Genomic DNA, 18,024 nt, shown 5'->3' on the forward strand with positions numbered 1-18,024 from the left:
TTTTGCGCCTCTCCCGATTCCGATTGGTCGGTGCGGGAGTCATCCCGAAGGATTCCCGGAGTGCTGCGCGGCCTGTGTTGGGGACTATGAAGATGGCGGCGATTGGGGTGCATTTGGGGGGCACTAGTAGCTGTGTGGCGGTGTATAAGGTACTGGCGGACCCTCATTCCACGCTCCTCACCCCAGAGCCCTTGGACCTCAACCTCCCACCCTTCCTGGGGCCCTGGCTGTACTGCGGCGGGTGGTGGGGTAACATGCGGTCCAACACAGCTGGCTGATTGTACAACGTGCCCAGAGATGAGGCCCCAAATGTCTACGGTGTAGCCAGCGCTTTAAATGTTCTTGTAAATGCCTGGCCGTCTGCACTCCCCGCTCCACTGCCTCTCAATTGTCAGCCGGTTTATTAGGCTTTTCGAGCTCCATCATCTCCTCCTGATGGTGGGGAGGGGTGTGCCCATAATGAAAATTGCTAACTCTATGGCCCTCTACAGCCTCATGCGATCCTCTGCATTGGAGTCTTCATAGAATGTTGTAAGTGTCTGGTGACAATCGAATCTTCTCAGACTCCTGATGAAGTAGAGCCCTTAGGATGCCTTCTGCACGATTGCATCAATGTGTTGTATCATTGCTTCTGATATCATAATTGATTTACATGCTATGTTTCCTAAGTAAGTTAACCCACTGAATTCAAGATTTAGTGTTCATCTTCATGCGCCATTCAGAAATCTGATGCTAGAGGGGAAGATGCTGTTTCTGAATCATTGAGCGTGGCCTTAAAGCTTCTGTACCTCCTCCCTGATGTCTGTAAGAAAGGGGCATGTCCCAGATGATGAAGGTCCTCAGTGATCAATGCCAGCCTTCTTTGAGGTACTGCTTTTTGAAGATGTCCTCAATAATGGGGATTGTCCCTGAGATGGAGCTGGCTGAGTCTACAACCCCCTGTAGGGTCTTATGATCCTGTGTATTGGAGCCTCCATACCAGGCTGCGATGCAACCCATCAGAATGATCAACATGCATTGATAGAAATTTGTAAGTTTTGTTGATGTACTGAATCTCCTGAGGCTCCTGGTGAAGTTGAGTTTCTAGCTCCTGTAAATGTCCGTGATTTCTCTTTTTTTGTGTTGAGATACAATGTGGAACAGGCTCTTCTGACCAACAAGCAAGCCCCCTGTTTATCTCTAGCCTAATGACAGGACAATTTTACAATGACAAATTAGGCTATTAACCAGTATATGTGTTTGGACTGCGTGAGGAAACTGGAGCACCCGGAGGTCATAGGGAGAACATACAAACTCCTTGCAGAAGATGTCATAATTGAACTTTACCTTAAGCTGTAATAGTGTCGCGTTAACCTCTAATTAGTGTGGTTCCCAACACTTCAACAGCCTTTTTGCCTTTCCATTTCCCCTCGGTTATCGGCTGGTTTACTGGGCTCTACGAACAGATGGTATTAGTTTATTATAGTCACATGTACTGAGGAACAGTGGGGAAAAACTTTGTTTAATTTACGTCTATACAAATCATTTCACAATTTCAGTACTTTGAGGGAGTACAAGGGATAGGCTATAATATAAAATGTTGCAGTTACAGGGCAGATTCATGAAATGGTGAGATCAAGAGCTCAACTTTATTCTACAAGAGTCTGAGAACAGTGGAGTACTACAGCATGTGGTATATATTCTTGAGCTTTGGTACCTGTCTGAACTGAGTAGGTTGCTTGCATACTTGGTATCCGAATTTGGACTTCACGTTCAAAAATTGAAGTTCCTCGGTGTTAACACCTCTGATCATCTGTGCTGAGCAAACACATTGATGCAAACATGAAGAAGGCACTCCAGTGGCTCTACTTCATTAGGAGTTTGAAGAGATTCCATATGTCATCAAAGGACATTGATTAGATATTTGTCAAATGAAGAGAGTTTGATGGCTTTGGGCCTGTATTCACTGTAATTCAGAAGAATGAGGGGTGACCTCATTGAAACCTATCGAATGGTGAAAGGCCTTGACAGAGTGGATGTGCAGAGGATATTTCCTATAGTGGGAGAGTCCAAGACCTGAGGACACAGCCTCATAATCAGAGATCTGGAGGAATTTCTTTAGCCAGACAGTGGTGAATCTGTAATACTTTGCCATGGGCATCTGTGGAGGCCAAGTCTTTTATGTATATTTAAGGCAGAGGTTGATGGATGCTTGATTGGCCAGTGCATGAAGGGATGAGGGGAGAAAGCAGGAGATTGGGGCTGAGAGAAAAATTAGAAGAGCCATGATGAAATGGCGGAGCAGACTTAATGGACCAAATGGTCTACTTCTGCTCCTATAGTGTATGGTTTTAATGAGCAGGTGTACCTAGTAAAGTTGCCTTTGCACATGTGTATGTAAAACAATGCAAATCATGGATAGATTGGGCAGTCATTCTTTTCCCAAATGATAAGTACTAGAGGCCATGGAGTTAAGGAGAGGTGGAAGTTTAAAGGAGATTTTCAAGGAAAGTTTTTTTATGCACAATGGAATGTGAAACATGGGAGGTGATAGAAGTAGTTACAAAAGCAAAGTTTGTCCTTCAGATACGTGAACAGGTGATGAACAATGAGTACAGATTCTATACAGATGGATGGGATGTTAGACTGGCCCCATGGTCAGGATGGACCTGCTGGGATGACGGGCCCGTTCCTGTGCTGTACTGTTTAGTGTTCTATGCCTCAGGTGCCTGAATTGCTGAATCTAATTCTTTTAGATTGTGGTCCTCCGCTGTTAAGGTCAACCCTGGATGTTTCCTCCTAGCTACGTAGTTAGTGTAGCACTGTCTGTGGCTCTCAAGACCGATGTGAGAGTGACAGTCTCTGGCAAATGTTGCATCTATAAGTGGTCTCGGCTCTGCTGGAGATGCAGCGTTCCTTTCTGTGGGCCCGCTTGTCTTCTGCTGCTTTCGTGAATTTTTCCCTGCCTGACTTAAGGTGGTGTTTCAGCATGCTTCTCCACCTGGTGCAGTCCGCTGCAAGTTCTTCCCTGGACTCAATGTTGATGATGTCCAGCACCTTCATGTCCTGCTTGCAGACATCCTTGTAGTGCAGTTGCAGGCAGCCAGGGGTTTTCTTGCCCGAAGCCAGTTCACAGTAGAGGATGCGGCCATCCTGTATGTGGCAGACGTGGCCCAGACAGCGCTTCCTGAGCCGAGTGTACACGAGGCCGGTATGAGAGAGAACCTCAGCAATGGGTACTCCGTCTCTCCAGGAGATGCCTTATGGAAGGTGTTGAGCCTTCTCTCCAGCTTGGCATATGTTGGCCGGATCTTGCTGCTGTACAATAGTGTGCTGGTAACACAAGTGTTGTACACTGCCATCTTTGTTTGACTGAGTTTGGACATCTCCCAGACTTGTGTCGTGAGGCAGCCTTCCCAATGTGCTCATTCTCTTCTCTGAAAATCAGTTTATTTAAAACACAGATGCCCCTGGCCTAATTTGCACCAATATCACTGTCCTGTTATCTCTGTCCATGCAAACACACAGTAGTGCCTTTGATGAAGCTGGGCGTCAATTTAAAATGCTAACCCTTGCTTTCAAATATTTCCAGTCTTGTACCCATTTTTGAAATGCACACAAAGTCCTGGAGGAACTCAGCAGTTCAGGCAGCATCTATGAAAAGGAATTAACAGTTGACATTTTGAGCTGAGACCCTTCATCGAGACACTTGAAACTGTTCTCATGCTAAAAGAGACTCGGACTTCTCTTGCTGTTATCACCCATACTTCCCAAATTTAAGCCCCGAACTCTGAAATTCTCAGTTGAAAATCTTCCCATTGTAGCGATGTACTACATACAGAGCTAGAGACGACACGCAGTCGGTAAGCCGTTTCGAGACTAGTTTATTCAAACTTCGCGGCGCTGGCATTTAATCCCTAGCGCCTGCCCTCTCCGGGCAGAAATGACATCAGAGGTGCATTACCAAAGTCTCTCCCCGCACGCTGGCTATTTGTGAGCCGATTCGCCTGGCAAGAAAGTGGGTCGCCACATAACCCCCCCCCCCCCCCAAAAGAACCGGCGATACACCCCCCAATGTCCACAGTCTGGATCAGCCTCTGTTTGGGAGGTCTGCCTCTGCACCGCGCTGCCTGAACCTCAACCAGCTGCGCTAGGTCCACATGGGCTGGTTTGAGTTGGTCCACCGTGAAAACCTCCTCTTTCCCCCCAATGTCCAGAACGTACGTGGACCCGTTGTTGTTGATCACCTTGAACGGCCCCTCGTACAGCCGCTGTAACGGTGCCCGGTGTCCGCCCCTTCGTACAAACACAAACTTACAGTTCTGCAAGTCTTTGGGTACATAGGTCGGGTCCGTCTGTGCTGTGAAGTTGGTATGGGGGCCAGGTTGCCGAGCCTTTCGCATAGTCTGTCCAGGACTTGCCCCCTTGGGGCTGGTATGAACTCACCTGGGACGGCCAGGGGTGCGCTGTACACCAACTCGGCCGACGAGGCGTGCAAATCCTCTTTGGGCGCTGTGTGAATTCCAAGCAGGACCCAGGGAAGCTCGTCCACCCAGTTAGGTCCTCTCAGGCGGGCCATGAGAGCCGACTTCAAGTGACGGTGGAAACGCTCCACTAGTCCGTTCGACTGTGGGTGGTAGGCAGTAGTGTGGTATAGCTGCGTTCCCAACAGGCTGGCCACAGCCGACCACAGGCTGGAGATGAACTGGGCGCCTCTGTCGGAGGTAATGTGGGCCAGTACCCCGAAACGTGCTACCCAGGTTGCAATCAGTGCTCGGGCGCAGGAATCGGTAGATGTGTGGGTGAGCGGGACCGCCTCTGGCCACCTCGTGAACCGTTCTACCATAGTTAGGAGGTACCGCGCTCCTCGGGACACTGGTAGGGGGCCCACGATATCCACATGAATGTGGTCGAACCTCCGGTGGGTGGGTTCGAACTGCTGCAGCGGGGCTTTAGTGTGCCACTGCACCTTGGCTGTTTGGCACTGCGCGCACGTTCTGGCCCATTCATTGACCTGCTTGTGAAGTCCGTGCCACGCGAACTTGCTGGAGACCAGCCGGACGGTGGTCCTGATAGATGGGTGCGCCAAACTGTGTATGGAGTCGAAAACTCGCCGCCTCCAGGCTGCCGGGACGATGGGGTGAGGTTGGCCGGTAGCCACGTCGCCCAGGAGGGTCCTCTCACCTGGGCCTACGAGAATGTCCTGCAGCTGCAAACCCGAGACTGCGGTCCTGTAGCTGGGCATCTTGTCGTCTGCCTGCTGTGCCTCCGCCAGTGCTGCATAGTCCACCCCCAGGGACAGGGCCTGGATAGCTGGTCTGGAGAGTGCGTCCGCCAAGACGTTGTCCTTTCCCAAGACATGCTGGATGTCCGTCGTGTACTCGGAGATGTAGGACAGATGTCGCTGCTGGCGAGCCAACCAGGGATTGGACACCTTTGTGAACACGAAGGTCAACGGTTTGTGGTCCGTGAACGCGGTGAACAGCCTGCCTTCTGAGAAGTACCTGAAATGCCGGATTGCCAGATACAGTGCCAACAGCTCCCGGTCGAAAGCACTGTACTTGAGTTCGGTTGGTCGTAGGTGCTTGCTGAAGAACGCCAGGGGTTGCCAGCGCCCCTCGATGAGCTGCTCCAGCACCCCACCGACTGCTGTGTCGGATGTGTCCGCCGTGAGGGCGGTCGGAACGTCCGTTCTGGGGTGCACCAGCATCGCGGCATCTGCCAAGGCTTCCTTGGCTTTAACGAAAGCGGCCGCGGCCTCCTCGTCCCAAGTAATGTCCTTGCCTTTACTCGACATCAGGGTGTACAAAGGGCGCATGATACGGGCTGCTGAGGGGAGGAAACGGTGTTAGAAGTTCACCATACCAACGAACTCCTGCAGGCCTTTGACCGTGTTGGGCTGGGCAAAGTGGCGGATCGCGTTTACCTTGGCGGGCAGAGGTGTTGGCCTGTCTTTGGTAATCCTGTGGCCCAGGAAGTCGATGGTATCGAGATCGAACTGGCATTTGGCCGGGTTGATCGTGAGGCCGAAATCACTCAGGTGGGAGTAGAGCTGGCGGAGGTGGGACAGATGCTCCTGGCGACTACTGCTGGCTATAAGGATGTCGTCCAAATATATGAACGCAAAGTCCAGGTCGCGTCCCACCGCATCCATTAGCTGCTGGAACGTCTGTGCAGCATTCTTCAGGCCGAACGGCATTCGGAGGAACTCGAACAGGCTGAACGGGGTGATGAGTGCCATTTTGGGGATGTCTTCAGGGTGCACCAGGATTTGATGGTATTCCCGGATGAGGTCTACTTTGGAAAAGATTCTTGCCCGTGCAGGTTTGCTGCAAAGTCCTGTATGTGCGGCATGGGGTAGCGGTCTGGAGTTGTAGCCTCGTTCAGTCTGCGGTAGTCGCTGCATGGTCTCCAACCCCCTGGCTGCTTTGGGCATCATGTGCAGGGGGGAGGCCCATGGGCTGTTGGACCTCCGTACAATCCCCAATTCCTCCATCCTCTTGAACTCCTCCTTCGCCAGGTGGAGCTTTTCTGGGGGGAGCCTTCGTGCGCGGGCGTGGAGGGGTGGTCCCTGGGTCGGGATGTGGTGCTGTACCCCGTGTCTGGGCATGGCTGCCGTGAACTGCGGTGCCAGAATCGATGGAAAGTCCGCCAGGATTCTGGTGAATTCGCTGTCCGACAGCGTGATGGAGTCCAGGTGTGGGGCCGGCAACTTGGCTTCACCCAGGGAGAACATCTGGAAAGTCTCGGCATGTACCAGTCTTTTCCCTTGCAAGTCGACCAGCAGGCTGTGGGCTCACAAGAAGTCCGCCCCCAGGAGTGGTTGGGCCACTGCGGCCAGTGTGAAGTCCCACGTGAACCGGCTGGCGCCGAACTGCAGCTGCACTGTGCGGGCGCCGTAGGTCCGTATCGTGCTGCCGTTTGCGGCCCTCGGTGGGTCCTGGCTTCCTGTTGCGGGTGTTGTACCCCGTCGGGGGCAAGACACTGATTTTTGCTCCAGTGTCGACCAAGAAGCAGCGTCCTGACTGTTTGTCCCAGATGTAACAAGAGGCTGTCCTGGTGGCCAGCCGCCATAGTCATTAGTGGCAGCTGGCCCTGGCCCTTGCAGGGCGGGCGACAACGGCGGGCTTCTGTGCCCCACCGCTGGTGGTAGAAACACCACTGTTCACTGTCCTCCTCACTCCTGCCTCTGTGTTGTGTGTGCCCCCCTGCCGGGCCTGGTCTGGTCCACTGTTGGGCGCGTGGCCTGGTAATCTGACCAACGGATGCCACTCTCTCCCTCTTGGCTTTCCACAGCACGTCTGCCCGGGCTGCCACCTTCTGGGGTTCGCTGAAATCTGCGTCGGCCAGCAGCAGATGTATGTCCTCGGACAGTTGCTCTAGGAACGCTTGCTCGAACATGAGGCAGGACTTGTGTCCGTCAGCCAGGGCCAGCATCTCGTTCATCAATGCTGATGGCAATCTATCTCCCAAACCGTCCAGGTGAAGCAGGCGGGCACCCGGCTCACGCCGTGAGAGGCCAAATGTCCCAATGAGCAGCGCTTTGAATGCTTCATATTTGCCTTCTTCCGGGGGCGACTGTATGAAATCCGCAACCTGGGTGGCCGTCTCCTGGTCAAGGTTACTACCATGTGGTAGTAACGCGTGGAAGCAGAGGATATCTGCCGAATCTGGAACTGGGCTTCTGCTTGTCTAAACCACACGCGTGGTCGCAGCATCCAGAAAGTCGGCAGTTTTAGCGAAACTGCGTGGACAGATGAAGAGTCGGTCATCTTTGGTCCAAATCCCATTTGGACCGTTGGGGTCACCAATGTAGCGATGTACTACATACAGAGCTAGAGACGACACGCAGTCGGTAAGCTGTTTTGAGGCTAGTTTATTCAAACTTCGCAGCACTGGCATTTAATCCCTAGTGCCCGCCCTCTCCGGGCGGAAATGACATCAGAGGTGCATTACCAAAGTCTCTCCCCGTGCGCTGGCTATTTGTGAGCCAGTTCGCCTGCGCAGAAAGTGGGTCACCACACCATCACTTTTATCTGGAGGGTTTTAAAAAAAATTTGTGTTAGTGGTCTAGCTGACGAAAAGTTTAGTCAATGTTTTCCTTTTATGCTTTGGTGACAAACTACTACAGTCGGCCCTCCTTATCCGCGGATTCCTAATGCGCGGATTCAACCAACTGCGGATTGGGAAAACCCGGAAGTTCTTTCTCCAGCACTCATTGTTTGAGCATGTACAGACTATTTTTTCTTGTCATTATTCCCTAAACAATACAGTATAACAACTATTTACATAGCATTTACATTGTATTAGGTATTATAAGTGATCTAGAAATGACTTAAAAGTACAGACAGTCCCCGGGTTATGAATGAGTTCCATTCCTGAGTCCGTCTTTAAGTCGGATTTGAAGTTGGAACAGGTACATTCGGTATTATTTAGTGTCAGTCAAATGTTTTTCTTAGTATATAGTACATATTTTACCTTTCTATGCATATAAACCGCTTAAGAAACATACATATTTCAATAATTAAACCACTGCATTGCTTAGTAGTAATTGTAGCTTTCATTGGGGCAGGGCCTTTCAAATGCTCCATTAAAATTGTTCCGATCGTTGACCGACTGTAGCCTAACGCTTTTCCAATGACCGATAGCGTTTCACTTCTTTCCGATCGCTTTATTACTTCCACCTTATTTTCAATCGTGATCGTGATTATTTTCATGAACAGAAACACTGTGGATTCAGAGCTCGCCAGGTTCTAATGTCCACTGCACTGAGACATGTTAACTAAAGTCTGGGGTTCTGCTGGATCCTAAAGACCACCTCATTGAGACAGGTTAAATAAGGGACTTGAGCATCCGCGTTTTTGGTATCCGCGGGGGGGGTTGTCTCGGAACCAATCCCCCATGGATAAGGAGGGCCGACTGTACTTTCAAATATGATTCTGTTACTAAACATGTGCAATTGGAACCAGTGATTTACATTCTGATGGTGTGTTTTGGGGTCTAAATGAGCAAACTGGAGCTTTTCTGTCTCCAAGGGAGTTTGGTGAGGTTTGTAGCTGAGTGTGCGCTCTGCAAAAAGCCTGGAGATGGACGTGAGCCCGTGACTGACTCCATTTCTCGCCGATTGAAGTAAGATTTTCCTGATGAAGGGTCTTGGCCCGAAACGTCATCAGTTCACTCTTTTCCATTGATGCTGCCTGACCTGCTGATTTCTGCCATTATTTTGTGTGTATGTTATCTGCATAATCTCTCGTGTTTATTAATAATTTGGTTGTGAAAATAAGAACAAAAGTTCACAAGGAGCAGGAGTAGACTGCAGTATCTTACTACCCTGTCTTACTGGCCAATAATCCTGTGGCTGATATGATACTGACCTCAATTCTTGTTGCAGTTCAATGCAAGAGAAGACTCAGGAGGGCCTAGTGGCCTACCCCTGATCCCATGTCTGATTAGAGGCTTTTAGTGTGAAAAACATTTCTTTGTTATACAGCGTGGAACGGACTATTTTGGCCCAAAGAGCCATGCTGCCCAGCAACCCATCTATTTAATCCTATCATAATCACCGGACAATTTACAATAACCAATTAACCTACTAACCAGTACATCTTTGGGATATGGAAGAAAACTGGAGCACCCGGAGGAATCGGAATCAGGTTTAATATCACCAGCATACGTCGAGACACTTGTGGAGGATTATAAGCTCCCTACAGTGAAATTGAACTCCAAACTCCAGAATGCCCCAAACAGTAATAGCGTCATGCTAACCACCACACTGCCATGTTGCCCATAAAGCCCTTCGGCCCAAACTCTCCATGCTGGCCTTTCCTGGTAGAAGCATTTGTGTACTGGTAAGCATAACACTATTACAGCATCAGCGGTCCAGGTCAAATCTGCTGCTTCCTGTAAGGAGTTTGTACACTCTCCCCATGAAAGCTTGGGTTTCTTCCCACATTCCAAAGATGTAGTTAGTTGGTCAAGCCTGTTATACAGGGCTGTACCTCGAAATAAAATAAAAATATTTTCATGTTTCCAAGAATCATGGGCTCCTAAATCTTCTTGATATCCTGAATTTTGAGTGTTTCGAGTTATGAGTGAAGATTTTTCTCTTATCAAGAGTCATCTACAGTGTTTAAAAGGTGTTAGTGTGACACATCAGCAGTTTAGTTAATTACTTAATCAATATGCTATCTCTCGGTCTGCTCATGCAAAGCCTGCAGCTGTGCGCAAAGTTGTTCAGCACTGCTAAGATGATTTCCCAGTGTCGTGAACAGCTAACATTATCGTTAATACTTGCTGCCCGTTACACAGCTGGTGTTTAGGGCAGCAATGAAGGTGCTCCATTTCTGGTGGTGGTCTTCATCGTGTCAGCAGCTTCCTCTCAGTTTTCACTACTGTCAGTCATGAAAGTCCTGGCTGGAGACTCAAGAATACCATCACACTCAGATGTTGATGTTTTATTCATTGCTATTTCTGTAACAGTTTTGTTACAAACCTGGAGGACCAGTGGACCACTCTTACTCTGGCCTCTATCTTTTGACCTGTTTGGTGTGGGTGACTCTACCAAGAGCCAAAGCATAAAGCCTTAACTCCAGCCAACATAGCTCTCTGGGTCATTGAGGCGCATAAGCCTCCAGACCACAACAAGATTGTGGTTTTATTGTTAATGGAACTGGTATATTGAACTGTGACCTGATGTTTCAGAACAACAAGTTCTATTCAGAACCATGCAATACGGCATCAGGGCATTAGATCCACCACAAACAGGAGATTCTGCAGATGCCGGAAATCTTGAGCAACACACACACACAATGCTGAAGGAATTCAGCAGGTCAGGCAACATCCGTGGAGGGAAGTGTGGTCCTGATGAAGAGTCTCTGCTTGAAGCGTCAACTGTTTATTCCCCTTCATGGATGCTCCCTGACCTGCTGAGCTCCTCCAGCATTTTGTGTGTTTTTAGATTCATCATCTCTGCTGACCATCATGTCTATACCAGCATTTACTTAGCACCTTTAACAGTTGAAAAGGGTAATGAAGATAGAAGGGTTAAAAAAAACTAAAGATGCTGGAAATGTGAAATAGAAATTTGTACCTTTCAAAGCGGAAAATGAAGGGGATCCCCTTCACTCAGAGGGTGGTGAAAGGCTGCCAGCGGAAGTGGTGGTGGACACAAATCCAATGTCAACATTTAAGATAAATTTGGATAGGTACTTGGGTAGGAGATTTCACACTGACAAGATGGGCTAAAGGACCTATTTGTGTGCTGAAATGTTCTATGACTCTACTGTGTAATTTCGATATTCATCAGTGGGGTGATTTTGTAATATTCCTCATAAAATAGTTGAAATTTTGCAAGACACAACCAGTCAGGCAACTGTAGGAATGTTAAAAGTTTTGAAGATGGGTAGATAAACTATTAAGTTATCTATTTGTATTTCTTTGAACAGTTCAACAGGTAGAAGTATGTGCTTAAAGAACAGCACAAGATTTTCTCTGTGATGTAAAAGTTGCGTTTATTTCTATCCAGGATGGTCGGGCTGACGTTGTAGCAAACGATTCAGGTGACCGTGTGACTCCAGCAATTGTTGCTTACAGAGAAAATGAGAAGGTATTCCCAACTATTTTACTACTTTGACATTCTGCACTTTGAACTTCGCAAGTCCCAATATTTTGTTTATCTATTAGGTTGTTGGCTTGGCTGCGAAGCAAGGCAGAATCAGAAATGCTACAAACACTGTTGTGAAAGTCAAACAGATTCTTGGCAGATGGTGAGTACTGATAGCTTTGAAATAGCAATTGCTGGTGAAATGTTTGTCACATAACTCACACTAAGAAGTTCTGGAATGTATGATAATATTACATGCTTATGCACTGTGAGGATTATACACTAGATCTTAGATTACTTTTTTACTGGTTGCATTGTATTGAATATCAAGATAATGTTTGGGAATTTTTTTGAATTAGGGTTAGTGCTGAATGCAGGTTTGATTGCAACATTTAAGAGAAGTTTGGATAAGTACATGGATGGAAGGGGAATGAAGGACTTTGGTCCACATATAGTTACGATCCAGCACATACAGTCACAAAATAATATTAGCACAAGTCCCTGAGTGGCATGGCCTGAATGTTGATAGGTTGACATGAAGTGTGAGGTGCATGTTTATGTAAGAAAGTATAATATCACTATTTCAGTCAGACATTGTGTGCTGCCCACTTCGGGTGCAGTCTACCCTGATAAGAACTACCTCCAGTTCTAAAGAGAGAATTTAACTTAATTCCTAGATATCTGAAACGGAAATTTAATTAAATAGTTGAGCTATACAAGACCCTATTTTTTCCAAAAATAATTCTTTCTTATTTGTTCTGAAGTGGAGACTTTGTTTTCTGAAGTTATCACGTTGTTGGCTATTTTGCAACTGGCACACATTCCAAGTTAAAGTAGTTAGTATATTTCTGTGTGCCTGGGTGATATAGCCAGGAATCTATTCAGTCCAGCCCAGTCCCATCTGGTCCTCACCAAATAGTCTGCAGGATAATTAAAAGGAGCAGACCTGGCACAGGTCTGATGATGACATTTTTAAAACATAACGAAGCCTTAATGCTGAATATGTGGCTGAGAATGTGGTGCAGGAAGGAAGTGTTAGCAACACTTTTTTCAAAAATCATTGTGGACACTATCAACCCTGCAAACTGCCTTTTCTAAAAGCTCCCTTTTGGAAAGCACTATAGTGCTATTAAAACAAAAGCTTCATGCCTTCTTAGAAGTTTCTTCTGCCAGACAGTAAATCTGATCAACCATTTTAGTTAGCCCACCCACCCGTCTCTATTACCTCAGTCACTGCACTGTAAACACTTTAAACCACTTTTTATAATGCTGCTTATAATATAAGTACATGTTGCTATTTATGTATTGATGCACATTTTATTCCATATCTGTACTTTAACCTCTAATTTTATTTTTTGTATAAATCTTTATTCTTTATACTTGTATTTTGTTGCATGTTGCATCCTGACCAACAAACCACGGCAAATTCCTAATACATGTAAATGGTGAATAAAGTTGATCATTGATTATTCATTTGACAGGACAATAGCATGTCCTACTGGAAGGTGTTATACTGAGAGAGTCTATATCTGAACAGGGGTATGTTTTAATTTTTAGCTCTGCTAAGACTTGGCCCATCTATGTAAGCACAGCCTTACTGAAATCTAGTAATCTATATCTTGGTCCAGTAAATATCTTTCACATGTTGTAATGGAGTCCCTATAATATCAGATTGTTTTAAAGAGTAGAAATATTTATTAATTTTATATTTCATTATTAAGATGTACCTCCCTTTTCTAAGATATTTTCAAAATTTTTGTTAGTTTTGACGATCCTCAAGTTCAGAAGCATCTGGCTGAAAGCAAGTGTTCGGTAAGTACATGTAGAAATTCCAGTTCAAGCTTATTGACATTCATCCATAAACATGTATACAGCTAAGTGAAACAACAGTCCTCCGGACCAAGATGCACATCACAGCACGTATAACTCGCACACAACACATAAAGAAATATTACCACAAGTAAATTAACAAATAATAAAGTGTACTCATGACACAAGTTTGAAAAGTAATCAGAATAATGCTACTGGCGCTTCACATTTGATGAGACCTGAGTGGTGCAGGGAGTTCAGTCGTTTCACAGCCTGGGGGAGGAGGAAGCTGTTTTCCATCCTAACAGTTCTTGCTCTAGTGCTTTGGTACCTACTGCCTGATGGTAGAGGGCAGAAAGCTGTTCATGATCTATTTTAGTTTTAAAGCATGTTTTTAAATTTTAAAAAAAGCATCCTGATATTGCAGTTGTCTTTGATTCTCAAATTTTTCTTAGCAAGAATGATGAAAAGTTCAATAATGTGAATGTCCAAGTCCATAACAGAAGTACCTGCTTTATCAAAAAAAATCCTCATAAACAGTAATACCAAGGATTTGAATGCTTAGTTAAAATTGTAAGATGGCAGAGAGATGCTGTGCCTTTGAGGGATTTCTCACTATAAGTTGTGCTTGGCTTTCTATGAAACACAGCATCAATAATGTAGCAGTTAGTACAGCTTGGGTTCTCTGGTTTCTTCCCACAGTCCAAAAGATGAATCGGTTAGTTGGTAATCTGGCCATTGTCAATTGTTCTGAGGGTAAAATCGGTGGGTTGTGTGTCTCATTTCAGCCGGAAGGGTCTGTTCTGCACTGTATCTCTAAATAAATAAAATCCGTGTTTATGGGGGAGACTAAGCAGTTGACATTTTGGGCCCAGGCCTTTCCTCAGTACAGGTCTCAGCCTGCAGTATTGACTGTTTAGAGATACACTTAACATATTTAAAAAGGATTTAAACAGGTATTTAGTAAGGTAAGGCGTAGAATGATATGTCCCTAATGCAGGCAAATTGGGTTAGGGTAGATATAAAGATTGGCATAGAAGTGGTGGGGGTTTTCTTTGCTTGCATACTCTTGATGAGACTTCCCTCTCATAGCTCTGTAGGATATTCTTAGATTGGTTTGAGATCTAATGGAAATGTGTTATGTTTTTGGTCATTACATTAGGTCTCAGTCTTTGGAAGGAGATAATCCATTGTACATTCAGTGGTTCAACAATATCAGAGAATGTATATAGTATACATCCTGAAATTCTTGCTCTTCACAGACATTATTGAAACAGCCAAAGAACGAATGATGGAAAACATTAGAACCCCAAACCCCCCTCCCCCCTCCCATACACAAGTGGCAGCAAAACCATCAACCCTCCTCCCTGCTCACATGAACCATATCAGCACACCTTAAGAAGGGAGAAGGATGAATTTTGATGAAAATCAGAAAAACTACAAATAATAGTAATTTGAAATGAAAGCAGAAAATATTTGAAATATTCATTCTGTGGAGAGGTGAACAGAGGTAATGTTTCAGGTGAACGGGATGAAATACAGGAGCAGAATTAGGCCATTTGGCCCATTGAGTCTGCTCCGCCATTTCATCATGGCTGATCCATTTTTTTGTCAGTCCCAATCTCCTGCCTTCTCCCCGTATGCCTTCATGCCTTGACTAATCAAGAATTTATCAACCTCTGGCCTAAATATACATAAAGATTTGCCCTCCACAGCCACCATTGGCAATGAATTCCATAGATTCACCACTCTCTGGCTTAAGAAATCCCTCCTCATCTCCATTCTAAATTCCCTCTATTCTGAGGCTGTGTCCTCTGGTCCTAGACTTCCCTACCAAAGGAAACCTTCTCTCCACATCGACTCTATTGAGGCCTTACAACATTTGATAGGTTTCAATGAGATCCCCCCCCTCGTTCTTCTGAATTCCCATGAGTAAAAGCCCAAAGCCATCAATTGGTCCTAATATGGTAACCCTTTCATTCCCAGAATCATTCTCATGAACCTCCTCTGAACCCTCTCCAATGTAAGCACAACCCTTCAGATTCAGATTCAGTTTATTGCCATTTAGAAACCACAAATGCAATGCAGTTTAAAAAATGAGACAACGTTCCCCCAGAATGATATCACAAAAGCATATGACAAAACAGACTACACCAGAAAATCCACGTAACGTTTGGCAATCCCCAATCCAGAGTCCGGAGAGGCTGCTGCGTATTAATATCGCGCTACTGTCTAGCGCGTTCCCCGGAAAGGAGCTCCAAATCCACCAGACAAAAACAAGACCAAAAACTAAAGCTTCAAGACCTGCACAAAACCACATAATTACAACATAGTTACAACAGTGCAAACAATAGCATAATTGATAAAAAAACAGACTATGGGCACAGTAAAAATAGTCCAAGATGTTAAAGGACTGTAAGTTCAAAAGAAATCACCACAGTTTCCACAAGTCCCCAGGGTCCCGACAGACTTGCCATTCCACGCCGGCGGCAGAAGGGAATACCCCCGCTATGGACTTCCAAGGCGCCGCCCGACTCAGCCTCGCAGCCGCAGCACACAATGAAAGCGACCTGAGTCCGTTGAAAGGAGTCCGAGTCCGTCGAACCTCCGAGCCGATGACCATCCCCTCCGGCACAGCTTCTCCGAGCACCATCCTCTGCCGAGCGTATTAAGACGGCCCCGCCAACGGCCATCGGCAACACGACCCCGAGGACTGGGGGCCTGTTCTTCCCAGCTTTGTCCCGGACCTCACAGCAGCAGCAGCAATGAAGAAGGTCTTCCTGGAATTTCCTGATGTTTCTCTGTGCTTCCACGTCCGTTTTCAATCGATTATGATTGTGCACGGCACCCCACTTCACAAATAACAGATAATCAGTTCCGGAGTGGCCGCTGCAAGCTCCGTCGTGCTGCCATCTTGGATTTAAAAAAAATAAGGGGCCCAAAATTGCTTATAATACTCTTTACCAGTGAGGCTTAACCAGTGCCTTATAAGGTCTCAGCATTACATCCTTGCTTTTATACTCTAGTCCTCTCGAAATGAATGCTAGCGTTGCATTTGCCTTCCTCACCACTGACTCAACCTACAAGTTAACCTTTAGAGAATCCTGCATGAGGATGAATGTTTTGATTTTTAACATCTCTGTATAGAGATGAGCAGGGAGGTTGAGCTTAAGAATTGATTTGTTGAGGATTGGGACTAAGATGAATGTTTTAAATGTTGAAACAGCTGATCAATAAGGATGGCAAACCCAGATATGAAATTGATACCGGAGAGCAGCTCAAGGTCATCGCTCCAGAGGAGGTTATGCAGCTGATTTTTGAAAAAATGAAAGGTAATTTTAACTCTAATCACAGAAACACTTGCATTAACAGTTTTAATTTATCATTACAATAAATTTCTGAAAGTTTCATTGAGTCTCTCTACATCTTGCACCATTAAAATCTGGCAGAAATATTGCAAGAATAGGCAAACTACCGGCTCACCACATTGCAGGAACCAGCCTCCCTTCCATGGATTCTTATCTATACTTCTCACTGCCTCAATAAAGCAGCTCGCCTAATCAAAGACCACCCACCCCGGACTTTCTGCCTTTTCCCCTCTCCCATCAGGCAGAAGGTACAAAAGCCCGAAAACCCGAACAACGAGGCTCAAGAACAGCTTCTATTCCACTGTTAATAAGACTATAGAACTATCCCCTAGTGCAATAAGATGGACTCTTGACATCAGAATCTATCTCGTTATGACCTTGCATCTTATTGTCTACCTTCTCTGCACTTTCTCTGTAGCTGTTACACTTTATTCTGCGTTGTTGGTATTTTCCTTTGTAGTACCTCTGCACTGTTGTAATGAAATGATCTGTATGGATGGTATGCAAAACGGTATTTCACTGTACTTTGGTACAATGTGACCCTAATAAGCAAATTTACCAATTTAGAGTAGATGTGTATGGATTTGTTTTGAGAACACGAAGTCACTGGGGTGGTGTGGTAGCATAGTGGTTAGCCTAACACCTTACAGTAACAGTGATCTGGGGTCAATTCGCACTGTTGTCTGTAAGGAGTTTGTTCATTCTCCCTGTGACAGCATGGGTTTCCTCCAGGTCCTCCAGTTTCTTCTCAAATTCCAAAGATGTATGGATTAGCAAGTTTTGGGCATGCTATGTTGGTGCTGATAATGTGGCTGCCCCCAGCACATCCTCAGACTGTGTTGCTTGTTGACACAAATGACACATTTCACTGTGTTTCCATTTGCACGTCTCAAATAAAGCTAGTCTTAATCTTTAAAAAATTTATGCTTATATCCTCATTTAAGACTGCTGTTAAAGTGTGTAGTCAGTGACTATGATCATGGTTCTGAGTGAAAGCTGTGAGATTCCTCAGCTGTATCTGGTTTACTTTAGCTAATGTTGATTTTGGGTGTCGGGATAGAGATACGTCTCTACCGAAGGAGGTGTAAGGCGTTCCTTCCCTCCACTAGCCTGCAGGTCACCCTTGGGCAAGGTGTAGCATCTGCTTAGCCCCCCGATCATGGTCACGTGAGGCCATGAGAGCAGGTGGTGGACAGTCGTATGAGCTGCTGGTGCATATCACAAGTCCTGGTTATGTGACCACTGACGCCAGGCAGACAATCTCTG

The 18,024-nt window shown here is 46.1% G+C and overlaps 1 protein-coding gene across 1 annotated transcript in view; it reads left to right on the forward strand.

Annotated features, from left to right (window-relative positions):
• The first annotated feature begins 27 nt into the window (after positions 1–27).
• Positions 28–18,024, forward strand: part of hspa14 (heat shock protein 14) — a 37,159-nt gene continuing 19,162 nt past the window's right edge. The window contains exons 1-5 of the mRNA XM_073066433.1: positions 28–149; positions 11,504–11,584; positions 11,662–11,744; positions 13,345–13,393; positions 16,617–16,722. Of these exons, the coding sequence (XP_072922534.1) occupies positions 87–149; positions 11,504–11,584; positions 11,662–11,744; positions 13,345–13,393; positions 16,617–16,722 (382 nt within the window). The 5' untranslated portion in view covers positions 28–86. The remainder of the gene's footprint in view (positions 150–11,503; positions 11,585–11,661; positions 11,745–13,344; positions 13,394–16,616; positions 16,723–18,024) is intronic.

This window comes from Hemitrygon akajei, chromosome 14 (assembly GCF_048418815.1).
Source record: "Hemitrygon akajei chromosome 14, sHemAka1.3, whole genome shotgun sequence".
Taxonomy (NCBI): domain Eukaryota; kingdom Metazoa; phylum Chordata; class Chondrichthyes; order Myliobatiformes; family Dasyatidae; genus Hemitrygon; species Hemitrygon akajei.